Raw genomic sequence first — 24,381 nt, 5'->3', positions numbered from 1 at the left:
TCTACATCAGCATCATGATTACTGAGAGCCAAACTCCTCCGCTCATGTCTGAGCCAGCTGCAGTACCTCTAGCATCCAGCAGGGGCTCCAGCAGTGAGTCAGTCTGCTTAAATTTTAATAAGGCTTAAAGTTTGCAAACTGGGGGCGTGGCCTCTTTGACTGACAGGTGGTTGGTGACACAGGTGGCAGCAGCTCGCTGTCTGCTAACAGGACCTCTGAGCAGTGTCTGTGCTGTTGGAGCATTTTAACGATGTCATGTGACCAATAACATCGCTGCTGTACTAACAGCAGCTCCAGTTTCACTGTTTGGACACAGATACATGTCTGCTTGCATCATCTGGTCACCTCTGGCTCCACAAAAGCAACATGGCGGCAGCGCTGTAAACGGCGTGCGGCACAACGTGACGTCTGGAATCAAAGAGCTGCAGGCTGTTTGGTAACTAAAGCAAACAGGAAGTCTCTGTTTGGTAATCAGAGTCCTCTGAGACACACAAACATGCTGTGATGACATCGTTATTACCCAGGAAAATATGCAGAGCGGTAGGCGGGGCTGTGCGACCATGTAAGCATGTCTGTTCCTAATGACATCATGTAGATCCTGTGGCTCAGGAGGATTCACAGAAACGTGTTTATTATGAACACTTACTCGTGAGCCGGAGAGACACGACAGAAAATAAAGAAAAGCACAAACTCTAAAGACTTCGTATTCTCTTAAATGGAGTCATTTATATGAGCGACGTCTCAGATGGACTCAGATCTGCTGCAGCTCAACGGGAGGAAAAGCTGTGGGAGGGCCGAGCGCTGCAGGCGAGCGTGAGAACAGCGCGCTGCAGGCGAGCGTGAGAACAGCGCGCTGCGGTTTCATGGCATCTAACCGATAAACACGCCTGTCTGATAGTGAGCACAGAGTCTCGCATGTGTTTGTGAGCTTGTCTTTTCCACTTACAGTCGCTTCATGGCCTGAAGATGAGAGAAAGTTCCCGGCACCAGCTGGGTGATCCTGTTGTTGTGCAGAAACCTGAGAGAGGCAGAAAAACATCACAGTCGTCAAGCAGGAATCTGTCGTTTCAGTGAGGAAACACTCTGAGGGCTCACACAGTCCCAAAATCGATCTGCTCAACTAATAACAGGACATATTTGCCTTTAATAGCATCTTTTGGGATGGGAGAAGAAATATGATCGTTTTCCCAGATGATGACTCACGCTGGCTAAAACGCAGGCATGAAAACATTTTCCTGTGTACACGAGTCTCGGGCCAAACACATTTTTAATACCACAAAATGACATTAATTTTCCATCCCGCCCTCAGGAACGCCATCCTGCTCTCCATCTCTCTCTCGATGCTTTGACCGCAGAGAAATTTCCCAACCATGACCGGAGTGTGCGCCTGGGAATTCCACCCTCAGGTGTTTTCCCCGTGCAGCAGGTGTCCTTCCTCTCCTTTACTCAGGAGACTGGGAGGAGTGGAAACCCTGCTGGCTCATAAACAGTGAAAGAGATCAGGACACCTGCTGCCGATCGCTCGTCACGCCTGAAAGTCGGCACACGTCTGTGCGCGCCGCGTTTACACTGTAAGGAGGTGCTTACAGTGTGCACAGCACAAGCAGTGCACTGCTGCAGGATAGTTAAACTGGGATGTATCCCATAATACTGATGGTCAAAACTGGTCAGGCAAAAATAATCACACTTGATTTGTCTCAAAACTGCTGAAGAAATAGTGAAAGCCAAAGTCGAGGTCCTGAAACCGTGTGTGTGTGGAGGGGCTTAGCACACAGCCCTGCACACCCTGCAGCACACACATGCAGGGAGCGACGGTGCTACCAACCCTGCACGACTTCCTGCAGCCGTTCCTCAGAAACCGTCCTGCAGCCTCTGACATCAGTGAAATGTCTGAGCGCTCTTCCAGTCCACATTCCTTCAGCTGAAGGATGTTCGAGCGCTTCCTGGCATGTACCGTCTGCTTCAAATTCAGATCTGGGCTCCGCGAGCCTCTCCGTTCTTTGTTTCCAAGCCATTCCTTCCATTCCCCGCCAACTACATCATGCTAGTTATTGCTTTCTGGTTTCTATCAACTGTCACAGTAAATCCAGTCGCACCGGTGGCTCTATTATTCCACGGATCTTAAAATTACCGTTCGGAAAAGCTTTTGGTGAACGCTCAGGCAGGATGAACTTACAGTCGCTCCAGCTTTGGTAGATGAGTGAAGGACTCTGGTTCCAAGGACTCGATGTTGTTGAAGTGCAGGTACCTGCAGAAGAGAGCAGAATGTAGATAAAGCAGAGTAAAACTGGATTATGTGATTTTAGTGTCCTGATGAGCTTCACCGGCTCTTATCTTAAAGCTACAGGGCCAGATTTACTTCGCGCAGGCTGCAACCATGAAGATGCTACAGAGGGAGAGCAAAGGTTTGGGTTGTAATATGAAGAAGGTCTGATGAGGTCACACAAACACAGGGCAGCGTTAACTCGTCTCTGCCTCTTTGGAAACCGCCGCCTGTTAGGATCATGGAGGCAGCTCTGAGAGAATCAATGATTTTATCATCAGGGCAAACTGATGGAAACTGGTGGGGTCTCTGAGGCTGGGCAGCAGGCAGCCATCCCGCAGGATGTGCAGAAGAAGAACACTGAGCATTACTGTCAGACCCACGTGTGTTAATGACGTTAGAGCGCTACGTGCATGAGCGTGCACGCTGTCATTGTTCTCTCCGTGCTGCATGAGGCCGCAGGGATTTATTAAAGTCAGAGGAAGGAATCTGACTCACAGCCAACTGTGGCCAACAAACAGACTGAAAAATCACAGATTACAGCCAGCGCAGCACGCCGTGACGCTGCGATGGTGCAGCCTGATGGAAACCTTCACAAGGCACCTTTGTGTGGTTTAAATGCTCTAAATCAAGTGGAACAATTAATTAACTGTACCCAGACCTTTGTGTAACAAACGCCACCGACACTCGTTTGTAAATCACAAAAGTACTTTTTAAAGCTGAAGCAGTCTTTAGTAAATCTGGCTCTTTGTCTACAGCAGGGGCCTCGAGGGCCGGGGTCCTGCAGGTTTTAGTTCTCAGCCTGGGTCAGCACACCAGAGTCACATGATCAGTTCATTACCAGCCTCTAGAGACGAGGTTAACTGAGCTGTGTTGGATCGAGGACACGTCTGAAACCTGCAGGACACCCTCGAGGCCTGCAGTTGGACACCCCCTTGTGTTTGTCTGTGTGACTCTCTATCATTGATTCTGAGTGAAAAGCAGGGACGCTGATTGTTTACTGGAGAGCAAACAGAATGAAGCTCATATACAAGATCGGGGTAAACAAATCCAACAGCTGTGAGGTTCAGCCGGGTGAGGGTCAGAGCAGCAGAGCAGACGTCATGTACACCACACCTTTGAGTTTAGAACAGAAACACCTCCAGACGAGCGCACCGATCGTATCGTCACGCTTTCAGAACCATCCCAGTGTGGCTGCTACGGGAACCAAACAAACGCAGACGAGCTGGAAATATTTAACTCGGTGAAACGTTTCCTCGAATGTGTCGCGAAAGCCTGTCAGCTCTGCCGAAGCCTCCAACACTCAGAGAGGGAGGAGCTTACTGTCGCTGTCTGAGGCGCGACTCGTTTCACTTTTATACAAAGAACAAAACGCAGAACCAGGAGAAACTCAGACACAGGTCAGTGCTGAAAGCAGGTTATCACTGCTCATTCAAGCTTTCCTTGTACTGAAGGAAGGAAGCAGCGGGCGTCCGAGGCACCTGATGTCCCAGTGTTGGTTTGTGGATCATCACAATTCATGTTTGTCGAGGTTTCAAGTGCACAGTCACTAGGGCTGCCACAAACGATTATTTTGATAGTCGACTAGTCACCGATTATTTTTGCGATTAGTCGACTAATCAGATCATCATCCATACAGCTTATTGCACCAGCAGCATCTGCTCTTATATAACTATCATTAGCTTACAGCTTTAAGTGTTTAAGGTCTGTGCTAACTAAAAATAAAGACAAGATGATAGTTTATTAAATTTTAATGAAATGTGCAGATTGTTTCGGTGAAGTTTAATAAACTCCTTGCTATCTAAAATATAACAGGACACCGGAGTAAATTCTCGAGAATCTCACACTTCTGATAATCAGCTGTCTGCTTGACGTTTATTCAGCTGTGTAAAAACTATAACTTTAATCTCAGCCAAACCGATTTATTCAGGAACAATAACATTTTGAAGTTATCTAAGTGCCTTATATATCATGTTTAACCTGAGTAGTGAAAGACGGCGGTGGGTTTGAAGCCGGGAGTCCGGTGTTCTCACGGCGCTAGTGAGCCTAGCCCCCGGCTAGCTATCGAGCTAGTGGGTAACAGACGTCTCCGAAAATGTCAGAGCGCTTTTGAAAATATGTGGTGTCCTGATAAACTGAGCAGATATTTGAGGTTTACACAGCTACATTCTCGCCTGAAAATATGTTAAACGTTTATTTTGTGACCCAGAAAGAATAATAAGAGTAATATTAAAACTAACTAGCTGCCGCCATTGTTGGAAACTGAGCTGGGCCGCGCTATGAATTCTGGGACACAGCTTCTTCTTCTTCGGGGTTTAACGGCAGCTGGCATCCTTGTACATGCAGTGCTGCCATCTTCTGTTTCAGTCCGTTATTACACTCTTAAATCCTACTACTCATTCCTGCGTCTTTTGTGATCTTACAAAGCTTCAAACGAGCGTCGACTATTAAATTAGTCGTCGACGATTCTGATAGTCGACGTAATCATGACTAGTCGACTAATCGTGGCAGCCCTAACAGTCACACTGCTGTGATGTCATAGTTGTGCAACTGCTTACGTCCACTCAGAAAAATTTTTTAAAAAAATTGGGCGCTCAAGGTCCGAGTCGGGGTCAGGGTTGGAAGTTCGGTGGGTGGGGGGTGATGATGCAAAACTATGACATCACTACAGCGTGATATCCAACATTACGATGACGATCCAGGCACCCTCGCGTACACGGGGACATCAGTAACTCTCCGTCTGAGCACGCTCAGTTACAGCGATGACATAAAACGGTGGAGTTACCGATGATGTTCTGGGCGTTTTAAAATTTCATTTTTCTAGATTTGACTGAAAAACTGTCACCGATACGTGACTCCCATCACGTCTGCCGACGGGCTGATGTCATCGGTGATCAGCTGATAACTCATGAATCCGCGGCTCTCTGGGCTGTGACGCGTTCAGCCCTGAGGTTTCTTCGCTCCGGTGTCGTCACAGGTCCGATTCCCTGACAAACCGCAGGCACGCTGATAAACTCGAACGGCGCGCGCTGTTGGGCTACTCTTCAGCCTTTGGCATGCGTCGCCCGATGATGCAGGACCATTAAAACTCAAAACCCACATATACGTAAACTCAAAACAGATGTTGGAGTGCACTTGGTGAATTGGCCATTTGTTCTCTGTTGCAGCGAAGAACAGTGAGTCACAGGCTCCTCACAGATTACTGAGCCTGAGTTTCTCAGCAGACGCAGCAGAAAGAGCAGCAGAAGCCTAACAGCAGACCATCGGCACATTTACGACCTCGTGTACAGCCACACATACGTCTGTCGGACATGCAGGTTTACGGAGCTCGACGTGTTTCTGACAGGCAGGATTTGCATCACACAGATTAAACACACACGATGCAGATTTCACACAAAGAAACAGCAAATTTACAGCGAATCAGAGCAGGAGCTGTTTCTGCAGCGGGACAGAAGCGAGTCAGGCTGTGGCGTGCAGACACGCTGCTCCACAGCAGCCGTGCTGGACGTCCCAGCAGCGCAGGTGAATTCATGCTGCAAGCTTCACAGGAGGGAGGGGCGCAACGTCGCCGCCATCCTGACCGCACGGCATGAAGCCAGTGTTTCCCCCACTCATGTCCAGGTTTCACAGTACATGTGGTTGTTAATGCTCAGATCAGCTGATCTGAAGAACGCACACTGAGTCGGGATCTGAGTTTGTGATCCGGCTTCAGTAAACCTAACGACGTTCACCCTTGAGGGCCAACGGAGGAACTGTGACGAGTGCACGTGAAACAGGCGGAGTCCATCCTTCGGTTTGTGTTAGAGGTGGGGGGGGGGGGGGCAGCTGTGGAGGAAACACTGGTGACTCATGCAGAAAGGGTCACGGGAGGCAAGCGCAGCTGCGAGGGGGCTGCAGTCACGGCATGCACGGTGGCAGCAGAAAGGTGGATGAAGGGTGGGCGTAGCACACTGTGGGGGAAACATGACACCTGCAAAGTCTGCAGTCATGCCACAAGAACATGCTCGCAGATAACACGTCACATGACGGAGACTTTGCCAGGCTTTATGGAGTGTTTGTTTTTCAGGAAGGGGGGAGGGGGTGGAGGCATTTACAGCTGGAGAAGAGAAGGAGGAGGAGTGGTGCTGCGAGCAGAAGGAAAAGGTGGAAGAGGAAGTAGGTCACTTACAGTTGCTCAAGAGAGACAAGCCCCTTAAATGCTTGTCTGTCAATTGATTGGATTTCATTCTTGTACAAATAGCTGGAAGGAGAGATAATCAGCATCATTAGTAACACACACACACACACACACACACACACAGAAAGGATAAACGTTTGCTGTCTGTAGAAGTATTCAGACGTGTCTCGGGGGCGGAGCCCGTCCTGCTTCACATGGACAGGTGTGGTCAGCAGGTGAGTGTTTGAGGCAGCAAACGGTTCAAGCTTCAGGTGAGACGATCTCTGCGAGCACCGCCCGGCAACGCGAGCTTTCTTAAACTCTCTGAGATGTTTTACGACACGGTTGATCCTGATCCTAAACATCTACTACTGCAGAGGTGGGGGGTGTGGCCTGTGTGCGTGTAACGGGAACAAAGTGACAGATGAGCGTTGATGACAGCATTACAACTTTTCACCTGAAAACTTAAAAACATGAACTTTTTACAGGCAGGGGAAGTGGAGCTGTGCTGGTTCTCACAGCTCTCAGGTCTCCTGTTCCTGTGCTGCACGACCTTTGACATGTGCATGTTTTTTCTCCGTGGCACATGTGAAAGAAATGCGACAAAAAATAAGAGCTAATGACTGCCTGACCTTTCACCTCCCTCCTCAGTCCACTCGTGACGAGCTGTTCTTTGCACGTCTGCCTGACTCACGGTGTCGGTCGGGCTTCACGCCACCGCTCGGCAGTGACGTCTCCCCGAGCTGCGTTCATTGGACTTTGTTGTTGTAGTGATCGTTTTCATGGAAATGAAGCAGAACCACAGCCCGGCTGCTCCCTTTAGCTCGACAGCTGAGTTTATCACAGTAATAAAATCAGGAAGAATTTTTTCTCCCGCAGGAAAACCTTCAATCTTCACTGGAATTTACGGGAGGATTCATGGGAACGCCATCTCAGCCCATAATCTCGGTGAGGACTTCGTCAGAACTCAGATCTGCTTTCTGTCCCAATCAGAGCTGCTCACGCCCACACAGGGGGGAGGGGCCAGAGGAGGACAGAAGGGAGGATACAGAGGGGAGGACACAGTGTGGAGGACACAGAAGAAAGGACACAGAGGGGAGGACACAGAGAGGAAGACACAGTGTGGAGGACACAGAGAGGAGGACACAGAGGGGAGGACACAGTGTGGAGGACAGAGGGGAGGACCAGTAGCCTGTCAGACTCACAGTCCTGGTTATGCTAACAGCTAATGAGCACGTGTTACATCGCTGTGTAACGACCGCTGGCAGTGCGGCGGCGGTGGGAGCGTGCGCGGTTGCCTCATGAGTTTAATAGCACAACATGATTGTGGGGAAGAATGAGGGCCCACCCTGCTGCCCCCCCTCTGTTCTCTGCACTCAGCTTTGCTCTGCTGCACGAAGCAGTAAAACGCCTCCTAAACACTAAAGTGGACAACACACTACCTCCCCCTCCAAGCACCTCGCTACCTACTGACACAGCCAACTATCGAGGTGCGCACCAACCTCTACAGTCATCATCATCATCAGCATGAGCTCCTCTATGAAAGCACAGGTTTTGGCAGTTTGCAGGTCTTGCTGTGTTAACTCACAATCCTCTCAGGAGTGGACGTCCCATAAAAATTCACCCTGAGGTCAGACCTCAGACTCTCTCTAAAACAACATGGCAGCGTAGGGTTGCACGACCTGAAGAAGAGCGGCCCAAAGCCCGCCCACAGTGATGACACAGACCGATCACTGCAGGTTACTGCTGCTGAAGGAGGAGCTACAAGCTGCTGAGTCGGGACCGGACTCCACAGGTTCTCCAAAGGTTCTCCACATATGCATAATAAAGAAAACTAAATGAAGCACTAAAGAGAGAGCTTACAGGACGGAGCTGAAGAAGGACTAAATAAAGAGGAGTGCTGGGGGGAGGTGCTGTACGGTTGTAAGGAAGTGAAGAGGTGAGAAGAGTGTGTGTGTGTGTGTGGGGGGGGGCATCTTCAAAGGGTCAGTTCTTCACCTCCACTGTGCTTTAAAGTGAGCTCTGTAATCAAAGCAGCTGAGGATTTCATTACAACATGAAAGTGTGTGTCTGTGTATGTGAGCGTTTGTGAGTGTGAGCGCGTGTGTGAGTGTTTGTGTGAGCGTGTGTGTGTGTGTGTGTGTCTGTGTGTGTGTGTGTGTGTGTGTGAGCGTGTGTGTGTGTGTGTGTGTGTGTGTGTGTGTGGAGGGGGGCATGTATTTCAGGAATGTGTATGTTTGCTCTCTGGCTTACTGAGTAGAAACGGCTGTGGGGTGGGTGTGGGGGATCAGGGACGTTTGGTTTCTACATGTTTCAGGTCACTTGGGCTCCATCATCTCCATGACTAAAGAGCGGTCAGCGGGGCTGATCTGGGATCAGAGCAGGGGAACTAAAGATGGCGTTAAGTTTCCGATGTTTGGCGCTGACAGTCGAGTTGAGCTCTCGGCTGCAAGCTCAGCTGAGGCCGCGGGATGATCGCGCGCGTGACTCACAAAGCCAAGCCCGAGGCTTCACACGCCTGCAGGTCACCGCGTCCAGACACATAAGTACAGAGGATCAGACAAAAGGAGGCCTTTCATTCGCACAATTTCCGCAACGCAGCCTCAGCCGTCCACGGCTTCTGAAGCGCCCGGCGAGGCTTGTTCCAGCACGAGCGCCTTTCTGCTGACTGAGCGAAAAGCTTCTGAGAACAGTCTGACACAGCAAACACAGGAAGTGACGGCTGAACTCACAGATATTTGAGGTTTTCCAGGTCTTCGAACGCCCCCCTGGGGATCCTCCGGATGTGATTGTTGTTGAGAAGGCTGAGGGGAAACAAACAAACTGCTTCAGTGTCAGTGCCTGTACTGTGTTAGCTTAGCAAAGAGCCGCAGCAGGTCAGAGGTGCAAAGCGAGCTCAGGTGAGACGTTCAATTCCTCGAGCCGACCTGCACGCGTGCGAAAGCAGCAGAACGAGGCATGACTGTCAGCATGAACCTTTCAGCTCCGTCGTCACGCTGAGCTCGTGCGTCTGGCTGGAGAACACTTACAGGGTGTTGAGGTTCTTTAGTCGCCTGAAGGAACCCGGCTGTAAATCCTTGATTTTGTTGAACCTCAGGTCTCTGAAAATAGAAGAAAGCATGTTCATAATCAGGAACACGAGCCGAGCATAACATTTATTTATCCATTCAGACCAGTTTGTTCTGGGAGATTTCTATTAAAAAGACAAGACTGGACCATAAAACATCTAAACAGCACATTTTGCACATTTCTGTTGCGCCGTCTTCGTTTAGTTTTTTTGCCATTTTTGCAGGTTATGTAGTCCCGTGTTGACTGTCTGTCATATGTAGCACCACGGTCTCACTGTACACCTGCACATGGCTGAATGACAATAAAGCCACTTGACTTGAGTTCAGACAGACAGGAAACCTGCTGATGTCCACGAGTTCAAGACTCGGCTGTCAGTGCCAGCAGAGGCTTTTTAACCAAGTATGACGTGGACATTTTTACTTATTTAAGTTGTCAGATTACTTTTGAGCCCCTGAGATGAAGGAACTGTTAAACATGTGATCCTCACATTTGTAAACAAATGAATTAAAGCTGAATCTGAGCTGTTTCATTCAAATTCACTGAGACAGAACCAAGTCTGTCCAAGTGTTTATGGACCTGAGTGTAAACGTCTGTTAATTCATGTGCATAGCACGAAACTGATCCAGAAATTACATAATATCACTCATTTCATTTATTTGTGTGTCATTTATTTTTCTTTTTATGCATCTGTGTAAAATAAGTTAATAAATACAGAAACAAATAAAATGGAAATAATTATTTCCTGCTTTATTAATTATTATTATTATTAATTATTTTGTCTGCTTGGACTTTATTCATTCATTTATTTCACTGAATAATTGAATAAATAATAATGCACTGGCATGAATGAAGATCAATAATAATAACGACCTTTATCTTTGTTTTAAATGCTGCTTTTAATAATGAGTTTTGCCAAATGACGATCAGAGAAAATGCAGGAGGAAAATCAATCGATCAATAAAAAGCTAAATGAATAAGCAGCACTTCTATGAAGGCTCAAAATCAGCAAACCTATGAATGCAAAGCTGTGCTTCATTAATAAAACATGCAGGAGAGCAGGATGTAAGTACTGGATAAAAGCTGAACAGGGACCATAAAGTCCAGCGCAGAGCCGCCACGCTCTCATCCTGAGGCATGTCTGGGCGTCTTACTCATGTGGCAGGAATGCTCTTATCGAGCTTTAATCACGAGGACCGATTTAAAGCACATCAGCCCCAAAGATAACAAGCAGAAGGCTTCGTAATGAGCTCAGGCACTAATCAGCCTTAATAAGAGCGAGCGTGCCGTCGGTGCGACGAGCTGAAAACACACCACTCCTCCAGCTTGGTGAAATCTGAACGTTGTGTCTTTGGCTCTGAGACATCTGAGCCGTGATGTTCTTTCAGCGCCACAGAGACACGAGCGTCAGGACGGATCCACGAGGCCGAATCGTCACGGAGCTGAGAGTCGAGACAGGAAAATATCAACGCTCCTCCTCCTCTAGAAGAACTCCTCCCCCGGCAGAGCTCCCAGCATTCTTCGTATCCGCCGACCTGGCAGAGGAAGTCATCTGGGTCATTCAGACCCAAACTGACAGACATCCGGCTGCTGAGAGCCCGACAGCCCCCCCAACTCTAAAGACTCATCCTATGAAATCCAAAAACTTGAAAATCCAAAAGCTTACACCTGAAATCTGATCAGTTCCACTGAAGAAATCTACACAGGGTGCATTCTGGGTAAACTGAAGGCTCCTGTCAGCATTCCTGTTCACAAATTCCTTCGTGCCAATATTTAAAGGACCCGCTCCAGAGAGCTGGGACCGGGCCGGGTGCAGGACCTCCCGTCTTTAACTGAACTACACCTGACTGTTTGCAGCATCCTCCATCTCTGCTGTTTAATGAGGGCTGAGCGCTGCTTTACATCCTACCAGGGCAGACATGAGGAAATATACCACGTCTAATAATCCCAGAAATTATTCTTTTATAGTTAATGTGTGAATATTAGACCATCACCTCTAGTCTAATCAAACACCTGCTGCTGTTGTGCTGTGATGCATGTGAGAGTAAATGTAACGGAGACTTAAGGACAGGCATAGTCTCAAACCAAAGGTTTGCTCTGCAGCTCAAAGACAGAGCCGTGAGGGTCCACGAGGAAAGAGCAGGTACGGTACCCACAGAGCGCTCTGTCCAGACACGCCGAGGCCGTCGCGCCTACACCGCCCCCAGCTGTGAGGACGAGGAGGAGGGGGGGCTACGTGCTGGATCAGGCAGCTCTCCTTATAATGAACTTCTGTTAGGAGGTCTGAAAAGCCCATATCGTACATGCGACCCCGCCCTCAGAGCTGCCGATGGCTGTGAGGTCGTTAACTGGACCGGATTTAACGCGTCCTGCTCGGTGGCTGTGTTATTCTGGCTCAGTGCGAGTGTGTGCCGCTTTCATGGCTGGCATGACTGCGGCTCTTTGTGGAGAAGGCTAAATAAGGTCAGCAGAGCTTTGTCTGCGGGTGTGTTTAAAGCATCAGCTGTCGAGGCTCAGCTGACCAGAATGTCCTGGAAGGACGGGAGGCGGTGAAATCAGCCCCGAGGCCCCGACAAGCGCTCCAATGCAGCGGGAGGAGACAGACTGAAAGCTGGCTGTCCTACAGCTGGATCGTGTGTTTGTGTCAGAGCTCGTTCTGTCTGCAGATCTGTTAATGAAACCCTCGTGAGCGCCAAAGCCCGACGCTGCCCATCCATCATAACCACAGCCACGTCTAATCCCCGCTCGGAGAGAGGAGGCAGCTTTGCAACGTGCACGTCGACGCTGCTTCTGATTTTATCTGTTTTGATTTTATATACTGTTGTTTGTTTGTTTGTTTGTTTGTTAACTAGTTAGTTAGTTTATTTGCTTGTTTTATTCAATTTTAAATCATGCTTTTTATTTGTTCTTGTTTCTAATGTCTCTGTAAAGCACTTTGAATCACCTTGTTGTTGAATTGTGCTATACAAATAAACTTGCCTTGCCTTGCCTTGCTTCTGCAAGCACGAAAGCAAAAACCTCAATTGTCTCAACACAATCAAACAGGATGTAATAACTCGCCCGAGGAGCACGGCGGTCTCTGGAGCCGCTCGATAGTTTAGAAAGAGGAGAAACCGGAGAAAAGCAGGGGAGGCGAGTGAGTCAGTCCATAAAGGGGGAAATTACAGTGCGGAGCACGCTCAGTAAACAGTGTTTGTAGACATGCACGTCCACGCAGCGCTGCAGGCCGGCCCAAAATCCACACGCAGCATTTTAATGCTATTTGTGGCAGAGCTGATTTAATGAGTCAGATAACAGCCATTACGGTCCCACGCCTCGAGGAACCGGCAGACAGCAAGGCTAACTCCCACACAACAGCAAGTCTGAGAACGGCGTCCCAGGTCACAGATAAAGGGAAATGAACAACAATGGGAGCAAAGGCAGGGAGGCGTGGAAAAAGATCGGCATTTCCCACACAGAGGCTCACTCAGACACTCAGGTACACAAACACAAGTGCAGGGAGGCAAATCCTGATCTCATCCACTGCTGAACTTCTAAGTTTGCTCCCATCAAACGACCTGAAACACTCAAACAGATCCATGTATGCTACACTGCACACAGCCTGTCCCCTCACATCACACCAACTCTGAGGGAACGACTAACGAGCAAAACAGCAGGAACGAGGCAGAAACACCGACTCGGCCAATCACTGCAGCTGATATGTTCATCCAGCCACCCGTCCTCTGACAAGTCTCTGAAAGTCGCTCCTCTGACCCTGACCATCGTCGGCTCTGCTCGGTTCATTCTGAGCGCGCTCAGTAATCAGAGGAGATGCTGGGATGACCTCCAGCAGGTCTGTGGTGACCCTGGATGGGTTGGTATGGAAACCGAGCCAGTTTCATGGACTAATCAGAATTTTTCTTTGAGATTTGTGAATCATTTCCACGATAATGCGACTCACAGTTCTCTGCCACAGTAACAGGAAGTCATTGTGTTTGCTGTGATCCGTTTGACATGTAAACAGTCAAAGACACGCAGGAAGTGAAGCACGGTGTTCCTGCGAAGAAAGGAAATCAGTTCACAGCTTCACAAAGACCACGAACACATGAGACCAGGGCCTGCAGCAGGTGGAGGTCTGGCACTGCAGCCAGGTGAAGCCGCTGAGCCACACAGGTGAGTAAATGTGAGCCTCCGACGTTCTCGCCCGTCTGGCTGCACATCAGCTGCAGGAGCAGAAGCCGAGCGGTGTGAACGGGGCCGACGTGGCCGGCGTCCAGATCACAAACACGAGGCAAAGCCAATTATCATGCAGGACTTGGTGGGCACACAAACCCAGACAAAAGCAACCGGTCCTGTGTGAAAGTGCGGCGTCTGCCCCGCAGCTGCTGCACGCACCTGTAATCTGACCCCAGATCAGGTCACTCAAGGAACCTGCAGCTCGTCTGGCACCGACTCGCAGACCTGCTGGCTTTTTATTTTCTGTTCGCCTCTTTAAAGCTCTGACGCTGAGCTGGGAGGATTTCAGGTTTCTATGAATGTGGCGTGAGCCGGACGGCGAGCGGAGCTGGCTGCCTCCCAGCTCCTCCAGCATCTGAGGGCCACGTGTGCGCCTCACCATGCTCGACGGGCTCTTCGGCTTTGCATGCCGAGCTGCCAGCGGCTGCCGGGCCTGTACGAATCACAGAGTTAAACGAGTACATAACGGCCTCCTCGCAGAGCAGGAGCTCCAAACATGGCCGTGACATTTATCTGGAAAACATCCCGCGTAAGGCTGGATGTTGAGTTCAGCCTCTATGCATGCGTTACCTGTAGCAGGAGGCCACGCCCCCATGATTTTAAATACCTGAAAGAATCACTGCAGCCTTCAGACTCCAGTCACAAAAACAAGAATGTGACCTGTCACAACATGTGAGCTGCCATGTTTGGCATGTTGGTTTGTGTAGTTACAAAAAGATGTAATGTGATTACAGTTACAGCTCCCTGCAGAGAACTAAAGCTGGGAGTAAAACACATCCTTCAGCCTGACGAGGCGTCTGTGCACACGTGCACTGACCGACACGCTCCCCACACAATCCACAATCAGCCTGCGTGTTCCAAAACAGCCAATCACAGACGTGCACCATACGGACCCACTGATGAATCGCGTGGCTGCAGGTGGGGGCCCAGCGGAGAGCCCGGCTGTGCAAGTGTTTGTTCAAATTAACCAAAAATCCAGTAAAAACAAACTCCAATAATAACAGGAAGTTCAAAACTGCTTTCTAAGTTTAAGGGCGGAGTCCTGCAGCGCGGTGAGAGGCGAGGTTAAACCCTCAGCGACTGCAGGTTTGTGCCCCGACACGAGACCCAAGGAGTTGGTTTGTATCTCGGCCGGTCGGCCTGAGCGAGCAAAGCTGTGGGGATTTCTGGCTCTGCATTCCACTGTGCTGCCGACACCGAGCCCCACAAACCCTGACTACAGCACATTCCAGCGGCCGCGCCGCTGCCCGTCACGCAGGCAGATATCGGGCCGTTTGGGGAGAGGACACTACCAGTGTCTCAGCCCCGTGACACGAATGCACGCCGAGCTGACTCACAGCGCACATCCCTGTGTGAGCCACTAATACCGAAAACAACCAGTTTATACCCCATGTTGGCAAAACAGGACCATTCGTCCCACTGCTGCAAATCCCTGAGAAGATGTGCAGAGACCGTGAGTCTCAAACAGGCGTCCACAGAGGACACAGCTGACAAATACACACAAACCTCCATGTGTGGAGGCCCGAGAGCCAAACAGGAACGCTGCGGGCACAAAACCAGGACGGTCTTTGTGTCGTGACCCAGATTCAACAAGACATTTCACACAGAGATCATCTTTCCTCTTCATAAAGGAAATCAGCACTTTGTATTTATCTCAGTTATCTTTGTCTAATATTAACATTTAAATGTGACAAGTATGCAAAAAACAGCGCTGCACGCTCTGACGTGGCTGTGACATCATCGAATCAGGCGGGCCTAAACAAACAAAGTCAGCTCTGCCTGATATTTACATGACATCATCAACTTCAGCTTCTGTGACTCTAACATCATCATCCTCCAGCTGAGCCCACACCTTCACACCAAGCAGACCAATCGGTGCTGGGAGGAGCTCGTGGAGAGCGACATCATCTCTAACAGTCACTCACATAAACACGTGAACAGCACGTGTGCTGTTTCGACTAATCACAAATATCTGAACAGAGCTGTAATACCAAGGTAGTAAAGGTTTAGCAGGACAGACACGGGCTGACGTGAAGCATCATCTCCCACCTCTGTGATATTATCACTTTAAATTCCTCCCACGGCACGCCGCCAGCTGGACTCGGGGGCCGTTCCTGTGGAGCCACAGACGGAGGTCAGAAAGAATCTGCAGCAGCTGCGAGCTCGTCCTGAAACCACCTCACAGCTCACGGTAGAAACTGTGAAAGAGTTTCAGATGAAGGGCTCGTCGCGTCACACGCAGCGGTGACGATGACCGGTGCTGAGCATTGAAGATGCATTTACACCTCGACCAGCAGGCTGAGATCAGCGCTTGAACAGGCCTTTCATCTGTGGCCACACACAGATGAAAGGCCTCCTCTGGGGTATGTGGGCAGCGCCGCCACCGAGGGCTGACGGGCAGGGAACGGCTAATTCTGGCACGCCTGGCTGAGTTGCCCCCTTTGTCCTGGATGAAGCTATTTATAGTGCGGCGTATGACGTGCCCGCTTAAAGACAAAGGGGCCACATGTTTGGGACGGACAGATGTGGAGCTGTGTGTTCTCCCGCTGAGCCGAGCCGCTATGACATGCTGACCAGCGCATGCCGGAGAATTTCCGTCCTTTCATGGCAGAGGAAGAAAAACATGAACAACAAAAAGTTCCAAAGACAATCAGAGAAGGAAGGGGAGGTCACTGAGACGCACTACGCCACGGCGAGGACGCTGTGGGCGTGAGGGCCTCGGTTTGGGAGAGGTCAGTTGACCCAGGCTGGGAGTCGGTGCTGACGAGGCCCGCCACAGGGTCAGAGCTCACTGTGGAGAAACGAGCCAACACGAGGAAGGGCAGCAGCGCTGCCGCTCACAATCGTCTTCATCTTTCTTTTACTCATCCTCGCCGCTCTAACGTGTCTCTGAAACGCCACGAGGCGCCGCACGCAGACGCAGCATCGTGACAGCATCAGTGGTTCTCCTCCAAACACGCCAAAGCGAGCAGATCCAGATGTGCGAGGCGAGGCTTCCGTTTTAAAAGCAGAGGGAGAGTTTGCGCCCCCTCGCTCGCTGAAACTCTCTCAAGTCTTTGTCTCTCCGCCCTCTCCATCCTTCTTCTGTGGTTTCTTCTCCTCGGACGCTCCATCAGATGTTGTGCTCCTTGCTGAGGCTGTAAGACAGTCGTGCTTGATGCAGAGATTCTGAGACCACCTGTTTCCTGATGCCCGGTCACAATGGCCGTCAGAGCGTGGAAAAACGTCCGTGCTCCCGATGTGCAGTCTGCTTCCAGCGTGGCTCTTCTTCTCCACACTCGGGCTGAGGGACGGCTGTCCTCAACCGAACAGCGAGGAGCTGCTCGGTATGGCAAAACGTCTGATTCAGGTGCATGCAGAGACCATGATTATAAACAAATAAATAAACAATCAATAAACAATAAACAAGGAAGAACTGAACTCTCACAGAACAGCTGGGCAGGGAACAGCTGGGCAGGGAACAGCTGGGGAGGGAATGCCCCCCCAGAGGACTTTTTAGCCCAATACTCTGACCCAAACCTTCCTACCCGGCCTGAAGGTCGGGCTCAGCGTCAGATACGAGCTCAGGCCTCAACAAAGCCCAGAATGAAAGCACAGCAGAATAATCACATCTATAACTCACATATTTACATTTTCAATAAAAAACTGAAGCAAAGATCTTTGACGTCACAGCTAGAAAACGACCACACCCACCCGGACATCAGCTGACCCCCACCCTCACTGTGTTTATCTTTCTCATATTTATTTTATATTTACAGTGAACAAAGCGTCAGAGCTGTTCTACTCAGAAAAACTATAAATCACATAACTGCAGTTTTTGGAAACGTCGCTGGGACAAATATGAAGAACACAAACGGTGCGAGACCCCTGATTGGCTCCGGTGTACAAATGCAAACACACAAGAAGCAAAAAGCAACACCAGGATCTGCTGGTGTGTCCCTAAAACACCAGCTGGGACCGTTTAGGGGGACACAAGCCCCAGAATCTAACTTCAGCTTCATACCAGCTTGGTTGGACCTCTTTCAAAGACCTGCAGGCTTCCTGTGACCTCACAGATCGACTTTTAAGGTGGATCCATCGGATTCCTCCTGAGCTCAGCCTGCGGTGTCCTGAAAGATTTCCTCTTCTCCAGCTCGGAGACCCTAAAAGCGCCTCTCCTGCACTCTCTGATCCCCAGAACCTGCAGCAGCACGGCTCGGTGTGCACACGTCCCCCTCCACCCTCACTAACACTAACTCGGACCGTGTCTCGGGCCTCCCCCTCCGCAGGCTTGCGGATCGAGCCGCTCTCCGCCGGGAGAAAGTACTCACAGGATGGTGGTCTGCGGAGAGACCGCCGGCACCGTCTCCAGGTTCAGATGCATACATCTCACCGTGGTCCGGAAACACAGGCAGCGGCTCGGACAGCACAGGCCGAACCGCCGAACCGCGCAGAGCAGCAGCAGAGAGGAGAGCAGCGCAGCCCGCAGCGCCATTTCTAACCGAGCAGAGCCGAGCGACCAGCTGCCCCCTCACACACACAGACACACACTCAGAGAGGAGGAGGAGAGGCAGCACACACACACACGCAGGCTGGAAGCTCGCAGCCCGGCTGTCCTTCTCTGAGCGGAGCTCCTGAAACAATGAAGGAAACTTTCTGAAGTTTCACCGACCAATGATTCTGAGCAGGACAAAGCTGCAGTTTCTCTGCCCACCGGCAGGGGCAGCAGGGAGTCCGCCCCGTGCACTCGCATGTTAGAACTTCACAGCAGAAACAAACATGTTTACAGCCGGATACACACACAGTCCTCCCGCTTTCTTCTAAAGGAGATCATATGCAGCAGTACCATCGCTCAGCGAGCTCACGGCTCCAACATCCCTGCAACTTCTGTTGTAGCAACTTTTATATTGTAGCAACTTTTATGTTCCAGCAACTTTTATGTTCCAGCAACTTTTATATTGTAGCAACTTTTGTTGTAGCAACTTTTATATTGTAGCAACTTTTATGTTCCAGCAACTTTTATATTGTAGTAACTTTTATATTGTAGTAACTGTTATGTTCCAGCAACTTTTATGTTCCAGCAACTTTTATATTGTAGTAACTTTTGTTGTAGCAACTTTTATATTGTAGCAACTTTTATGTTCCAGCAACTTTTATATTGTAGTAACTTTTGTTGTAGCAACTTTTATATTGTAGCAACTTTTATGTTCCAGCAACTTTTATATTGTAGTAACTTTTATATTGTAGTAACTGTTATGTTCCAGCAACTTTTATGTTCCAGCAACTTTTATATTGTAGTAACTTTTGTTGTAGCAACTTTTATATTGTAGCAACTTTTATGTTCCAGCAACTTTTATATTGTAGTAACTTTTGTTGTAGCAACTTTTATATTGTAGCAACTTTTGTTGTAGCAACTTTTATATTGTAGCAACTTTTATGTTCCAGCAACTTTTATATTGTAGTAACTTTTATATTGTAGTAACTTTTATGTTCCAGCAACTTTTATATTGTAGTAACTTTTTAAACCAACACTGTGTGCACGAAAAGACTTCAGCATGTGGAGACAGTCATTCATAATCATAACTGTATTTGTACAACATGCACACACAGAGCTGCAGAGGAAACACGAACAACAAGGCAGCAGGTCAGGTGTTGTCTACACTTCTCTGCTGCTGATCTTCTGGACAAAAGTCTCCACTCGGGTCTCATCAGTCCAAAGGATGTTGTTCTGGTGCAGCTTTGCAAACCCAGGCTGTGCTGCCATGTTCTTATTAAAGGAAAAGGCGTTCTCCTGCAGGGTCAGTTTTTCTCATTGTGCTGTCATGAACTTTGACCTTTAACCTGCTGACTGAGGCCTGTAGAGTCAGACGGGCTCTCAGGGTTTTTCTTCCTGGTTTGAACTGGGACGTCCACTCCCGAGGCTGAAATGATGATGATGGTAAAGGAACATTTTATTTTATGATATTAATTATAGTTATGATTGAAAATAAGGCGTTGAATCTGTCCACAGTTAGTGGACACCCGCTCTGTCAACCATAAACGACACATTCATGTCATTTCCATTATTTCTATTCATCTTTGTGTTATCGGCACAGTGAAGCAGCCACAGGTTAAACGTTTGGCTTTGTTGACATCTGCTGGAAAATTCACGAATTACAGCACATACCAGCAAGTAATGACGTCACTATCTTGTTATTATTACGGGTGTTTTAAATGTGTTTTTATTGAGCTAATATTAATTATTTTCTGATTTCCACTCATAAATCCGCTCTTCCAAATTATGCATGTTCATATTAAACGTGACTAAAGTTCCTAATAATGAGCTCAGTGTCTGTGCAGTGATCTCTGTGCTCCTACAGCCGAACAGCTTTATTACTTTTCTTTCTAATCAGTGTTTTTTCTGTTCCGTTTTTATTAGTTTCAGTTTTACTGTCCTTCATTCTTCGTTTCTTATTTAGTGGCAACTCAAACAAAATTCCACAGTAAGAAGACGACGTGGAGGGTCCTTCAGGACCTTAAAGCCTGCGACTGAGGGCGTACTTCCCCTGTAATTAAAACGTCAACTTATTTCATCTGAAATGACAGTATAATTATATTTACCAACAAATACTTTAACAAGTGTGCACTAGAAAAAGGAGGTATAGTTCAGGTTTGTACAGGAAACAAAGAAATACTGTGATTTAAGTGTATAAGTAATTTTATGTAGTACTATCTTTTCTGTGGTTTCCAGCCAAAGAGACACAAATTATAGTGTAAGTAATTTTACTGCTTTGCGTCTCCTTACCTGTAAAATACCCAGAAGTTAGACAAGGTTCAGATGCTTCATAATAAGCCCCGTGATGAAAAAAGTACAGCATACATATGATATGTTGTTGTTTTTTTGGTTAAATTACCAGGAAATTACAGAGTACCTAAAACCTGTTACAGAAGAATTTGTGTCTCTTTTCCTGTAAAACACCTGAAGTTAAGGGTAACTTAGAATTGCTCATGCACCTCGTAAATGTACCTACAGTATCATTTTTTCCTTGACTCGTCCCATCATGCCTTCTGTCTGCCCACTTTTTAACTAAACCCAGAGTTTGGCTAAAACATGACCAATCATTATTTCCACAGTTTGGTTACAAGCACAGTGTCGCCACCAGCTCCAACCTGGCCAAGGAGCTGGAGAAGAACTCCCAGACCAGCTTCACTTACAGCAGCAACAAACCGCAGGGCCGTCGCTCCCAGAGTTCAGAGACTCGGAGACACGAGCCATGAAGGATGTGGCGGCACGACTTCACAGCAACATCAGACCTTTATTTCTAGAAAATCGATAGCTTGTGTTTGAATTTCCTCTTTTTTGTTTCAAAAGTTTCCTTTGCTTTTTATTTCCTGGAAGTGAAACGCCTCGGTTTAGTTCCAGTCCAGTTTCAGTCTCTAGAATAACCTCGCAGCAGGAGCATGGTTTCTCCGGGCTCCGTGAACTTCCCATCAAACATTAAAACAAACGTGTCTGTGAGTCCAGAAACACTGATCAGGTTTCAACTGCAAAGATGAAACACTGAAGACAGCTGAGTTCCACATCAGACTTCTGATCCTTTCTGCTAACATGTTTATCTCCAGTAAAGAAGCCCCACCAGCCTGACAATCACACTTTATGTTTCTGAGGGGCAGCCAGTCTTATCCAGTCCGAACTGTCAGGTGGAGCTATTAGCCTGCAGCTAATGTGAAACAATGAAACTCAATTTACTGTGACAGTTTGAAACAGCCCTCACTGTCAGCTGCAGGCTGACAGGAGCACAGGAGCCAAATTATCCATCCACCCATCTCCACTTATCCAGGGTCAAGTCTTTGGGAAGCAGATGAAGCGCAGAAGCCCAGACCTCCCTCTCCCAACCAAACTTATCGGGGGGAACAGTCAGGTGTCTGTCCTGGGTCGACCCCGGGTCCTCCTCCTGGTGGGTCACACCAGAACACCTGACCCAACTCAGCTGGCTCCTCAGCAGGTAAGTAGTAATAAAAGGCAAAATTACTGCATGAATGATTCACCTGGATACGTGATGGTCAAAAAACAACAACAAAAAAAAAGAGATAGTTTCCTAAAAGTATGTCTAACAGTAATAACTGTCATGTGATCATGCTACCTCAAACTATCAAATCAAGGTCCTAAAGTAGCCCGTAGTATGGATATCATCCATCCATCACTTCTTCTGCCCCAGCTCAGAGTCATGGGGGCCTGTCTTAGCTATCATAGGGCAACAGGTGAGGTACACCCCAGACAGGTGGGTGTGGCCAGCAGCTGAAATTTAGCAATAAATCAATGCAATATTTACACATTACAGTGTAGTAAAAAGGGGACTGTTCAAAAACAAACATACATATTACTAAACAAATGTTAAAATTCAAAGATAAACGTTATGATTATTTACGCTAAATAATAATATTAATCCATTTTATTTATAGCACCTTTAAGACCCTCAAGGTCACCTTACAATAGCACAGAACAGTAGAAACAGTACAATATAAAAATACATAAATAAAATTTAGACATAAGATAAATAAGAAAAAAAAACAAGCATGAAAGTTAGGGTAGGTAAAAAATGGAGATTCATGAGGTAGAGCATAAAGTATAAAATAATAGAGTAAACACTATATTTAGCTGGTTGGACTGCCCCCTCAGAGGAGGGGTCGCCTTATCTTAATGACCTTGTAGTACCATATCACCCTATTGGAGCACTTCGCTCTCACACTGCAGGCCTACTTGTTGTTCCTAGAGTATTTAAAAGTAGAATGGGAGGCAGAGCCTTCAGTTTTCAGGCCCCTCTTCTGTGGAACCAGCTTCCAGTTTGTACTGGAAATACGTTTGAACTAGCTGCGATGCTACAGGCTCAGGCTGCTGGGGACTTCCCATGATGCACCTGTCTCACATCTTTTCACTGTGGTTACACACCAAAGCAGACGTCTGCTTCTGTCGGAAGTCACTTCCTGTTAAAAGGGAGTTCTTCTTTCCCACTGTTGCCAAGTGCTGCTCAGATTGTTGGGGTCATCTCACAAGATAAAGCATTCTCAGACGATAGCTGATATGAGCCGGTGTTATATCAATAAAACACAGCTGAAATAAACCTGAACAACGAAGCCGACAGTGAGTCGGTCCACACAGACTCCCATGTTAAAACTTAAACACATTGCTTTGGTACCTACAGATAATTTCCACTTCATAACACCTGTATGGGGGGGAGACTGTTATAACCTACCTGTTTGCATTATTAGGGGTGTGGCTTCTGACTGACAGGTGGACAGAGAAACAAGCAGCTCTCTGTTAGGCTTCACCTGAGCTAACTGGAGTCCCTGAACTGGACCTCTTGAACGTGTTTGTGTTGTTGGAGCCTTTCAGCGCATTTTTAATGACATCATCTGACCAATAACACGGCTGCTGTGAGGTCACTGTACTAACAGACCATTCATGAGGTCTCAGTTTCAGCTTTGGTGACATTCTTGGATTTTAATTGGATGTTACTGACCATGGAATGTCACCTCTCTGGTGGGGAAGGAGCCTGAGTTAGTGCGTGAGGTTGAGAGGTTCCGGCTAGATACAGTCGGGCTCACCTCTACGCATGGCTTGGGCTCTGGAACCAGTCTCCTGGAGAGGGGCTGGACTCTGTCTCAGTCTGGAGTTGCCCCTGGTGAGAGGCGGCGGGCTGGGGTGGGTATTCTAATATCCCCTCGGCTTGCTGCCGGTACGTTGGGGTTCTTCCCGGTGAATGAGAGGGTTTGTTCCCTGCGCCTTAGGGTCGGGGAACGGGTCCTGACTGTCATCTGCGCTTATGCGCCGAGTGGCAGTTCAGAGTACCCAGCCAAGTTGCGGAGGGCTTTCACTTAGGTGGCCTCAGAATCTCTTCTCTGCTTTTCGCGGATGATGTGGTTCTGTTGGCTTCATTGGGTGAGGGCCTCCAGCTCACACTGGAACGGTTTGCAGCCGAGTGTGAAGCAGCGGGAATGAAGATCAGCACCTCCAAACGGACGCTGCACCGGTCCGTCGTGGAGAAGAGGGAGCTGAGCGTAAAAGCGAAGCTCTCAATTTACCGGTTGATCTACATCCCTACCCTCACCTATGGCCACGAGCTGTGGGTAGCGAAAGAACGAGCGGCAGAAATGAGCTTCCTCCGAAGGGTGGCTGGCCTCTCCCTTACGGATAGGGTGAGAAGTTCAGCCATCCGGGAGGGGCTCAGAGTAGAGCTGCTGCTGCTCCACATCGAAAGGAGCCAGCTGAGGTGGTTCGGGCATCTGACAAGGATGCCTCCTAGGTGAGGTGTTCCAGGCCCCGGGGCAGACCCAGGACACGCTGGAGAGATTATATCTCTCGGCTGGTCTGGGAACGCCTTGGTGTTCCCCTGGATAAACTGGAGGAGGTGGCTGGGGAGTAGGACGGTCTGGGCTTCTCTGCTTGGGTTGCTGCCTCCGCGACCCGGCCCCAGATAAAGCGGATGAAGATGGATGGATGGATGTTACTGAGCACTGATTAGCAGGTATGTGTGTCTGTGTGAAGCTAGCGTGTCCAGATATGGTCTAGAAACAAAAACAACAACCTGTGGTGAAAACACACAGGAGATGATTCAACTTTATTCATAAAGTTTACGACATCATTTCCTGACGCCCGTCGCGAGCTGTAACCCGTCGAAGTGCTGCAGCGTCACACGAAGAACACAAAGAAATAGTTTCCAGG

The 24,381-nt window shown here is 48.6% G+C and overlaps 1 protein-coding gene across 3 annotated transcripts in view; it reads right to left on the bottom strand.

Moving 5' to 3' along the window:
* The window catches only part of pxdn (peroxidasin), a 55,591-nt gene extending 37,212 nt beyond the window's left edge, over positions 1-18,379 (bottom strand). For 2 of the 3 annotated variants that reach the window (XR_014890072.1, XM_085258402.1), the window contains exons 1-6: positions 18,011-18,379; positions 9,449-9,520; positions 9,152-9,223; positions 6,432-6,503; positions 2,177-2,248; positions 947-1,018 (exon numbers count right to left, since the gene is read on the bottom strand). Coding sequence is in view for 2 of the 3 variants with exons in the window: in XM_085258402.1 (XP_085114528.1) it covers positions 947-1,018; positions 2,177-2,248; positions 6,432-6,503; positions 9,152-9,223; positions 9,449-9,520; positions 18,011-18,174 (524 nt within the window). In the remaining variant the exon portion in view is untranslated. The remainder of the gene's footprint in view (positions 1-946; positions 1,019-2,176; positions 2,249-6,431; positions 6,504-9,151; positions 9,224-9,448; positions 9,521-18,010) is intronic. The other variant, XM_085258403.1, reaches the window with a different exon arrangement.
* Between the last annotated feature and the right edge of the window lie 6,002 nt (positions 18,380-24,381).

The sequence above is a fragment of the Mchenga conophoros genome, linkage group LG19, assembly GCF_057382185.1.
Source record: "Mchenga conophoros isolate Kocher_MC1m ecotype Shallow Benthic linkage group LG19, M_conophoros_male_GT1.1, whole genome shotgun sequence".
In the NCBI taxonomy this organism is placed as follows: Eukaryota; Metazoa; Chordata; class Actinopteri; order Cichliformes; family Cichlidae; genus Mchenga; species Mchenga conophoros.
This window is presented reverse-complemented; position numbering and strand designations above follow the sequence as displayed.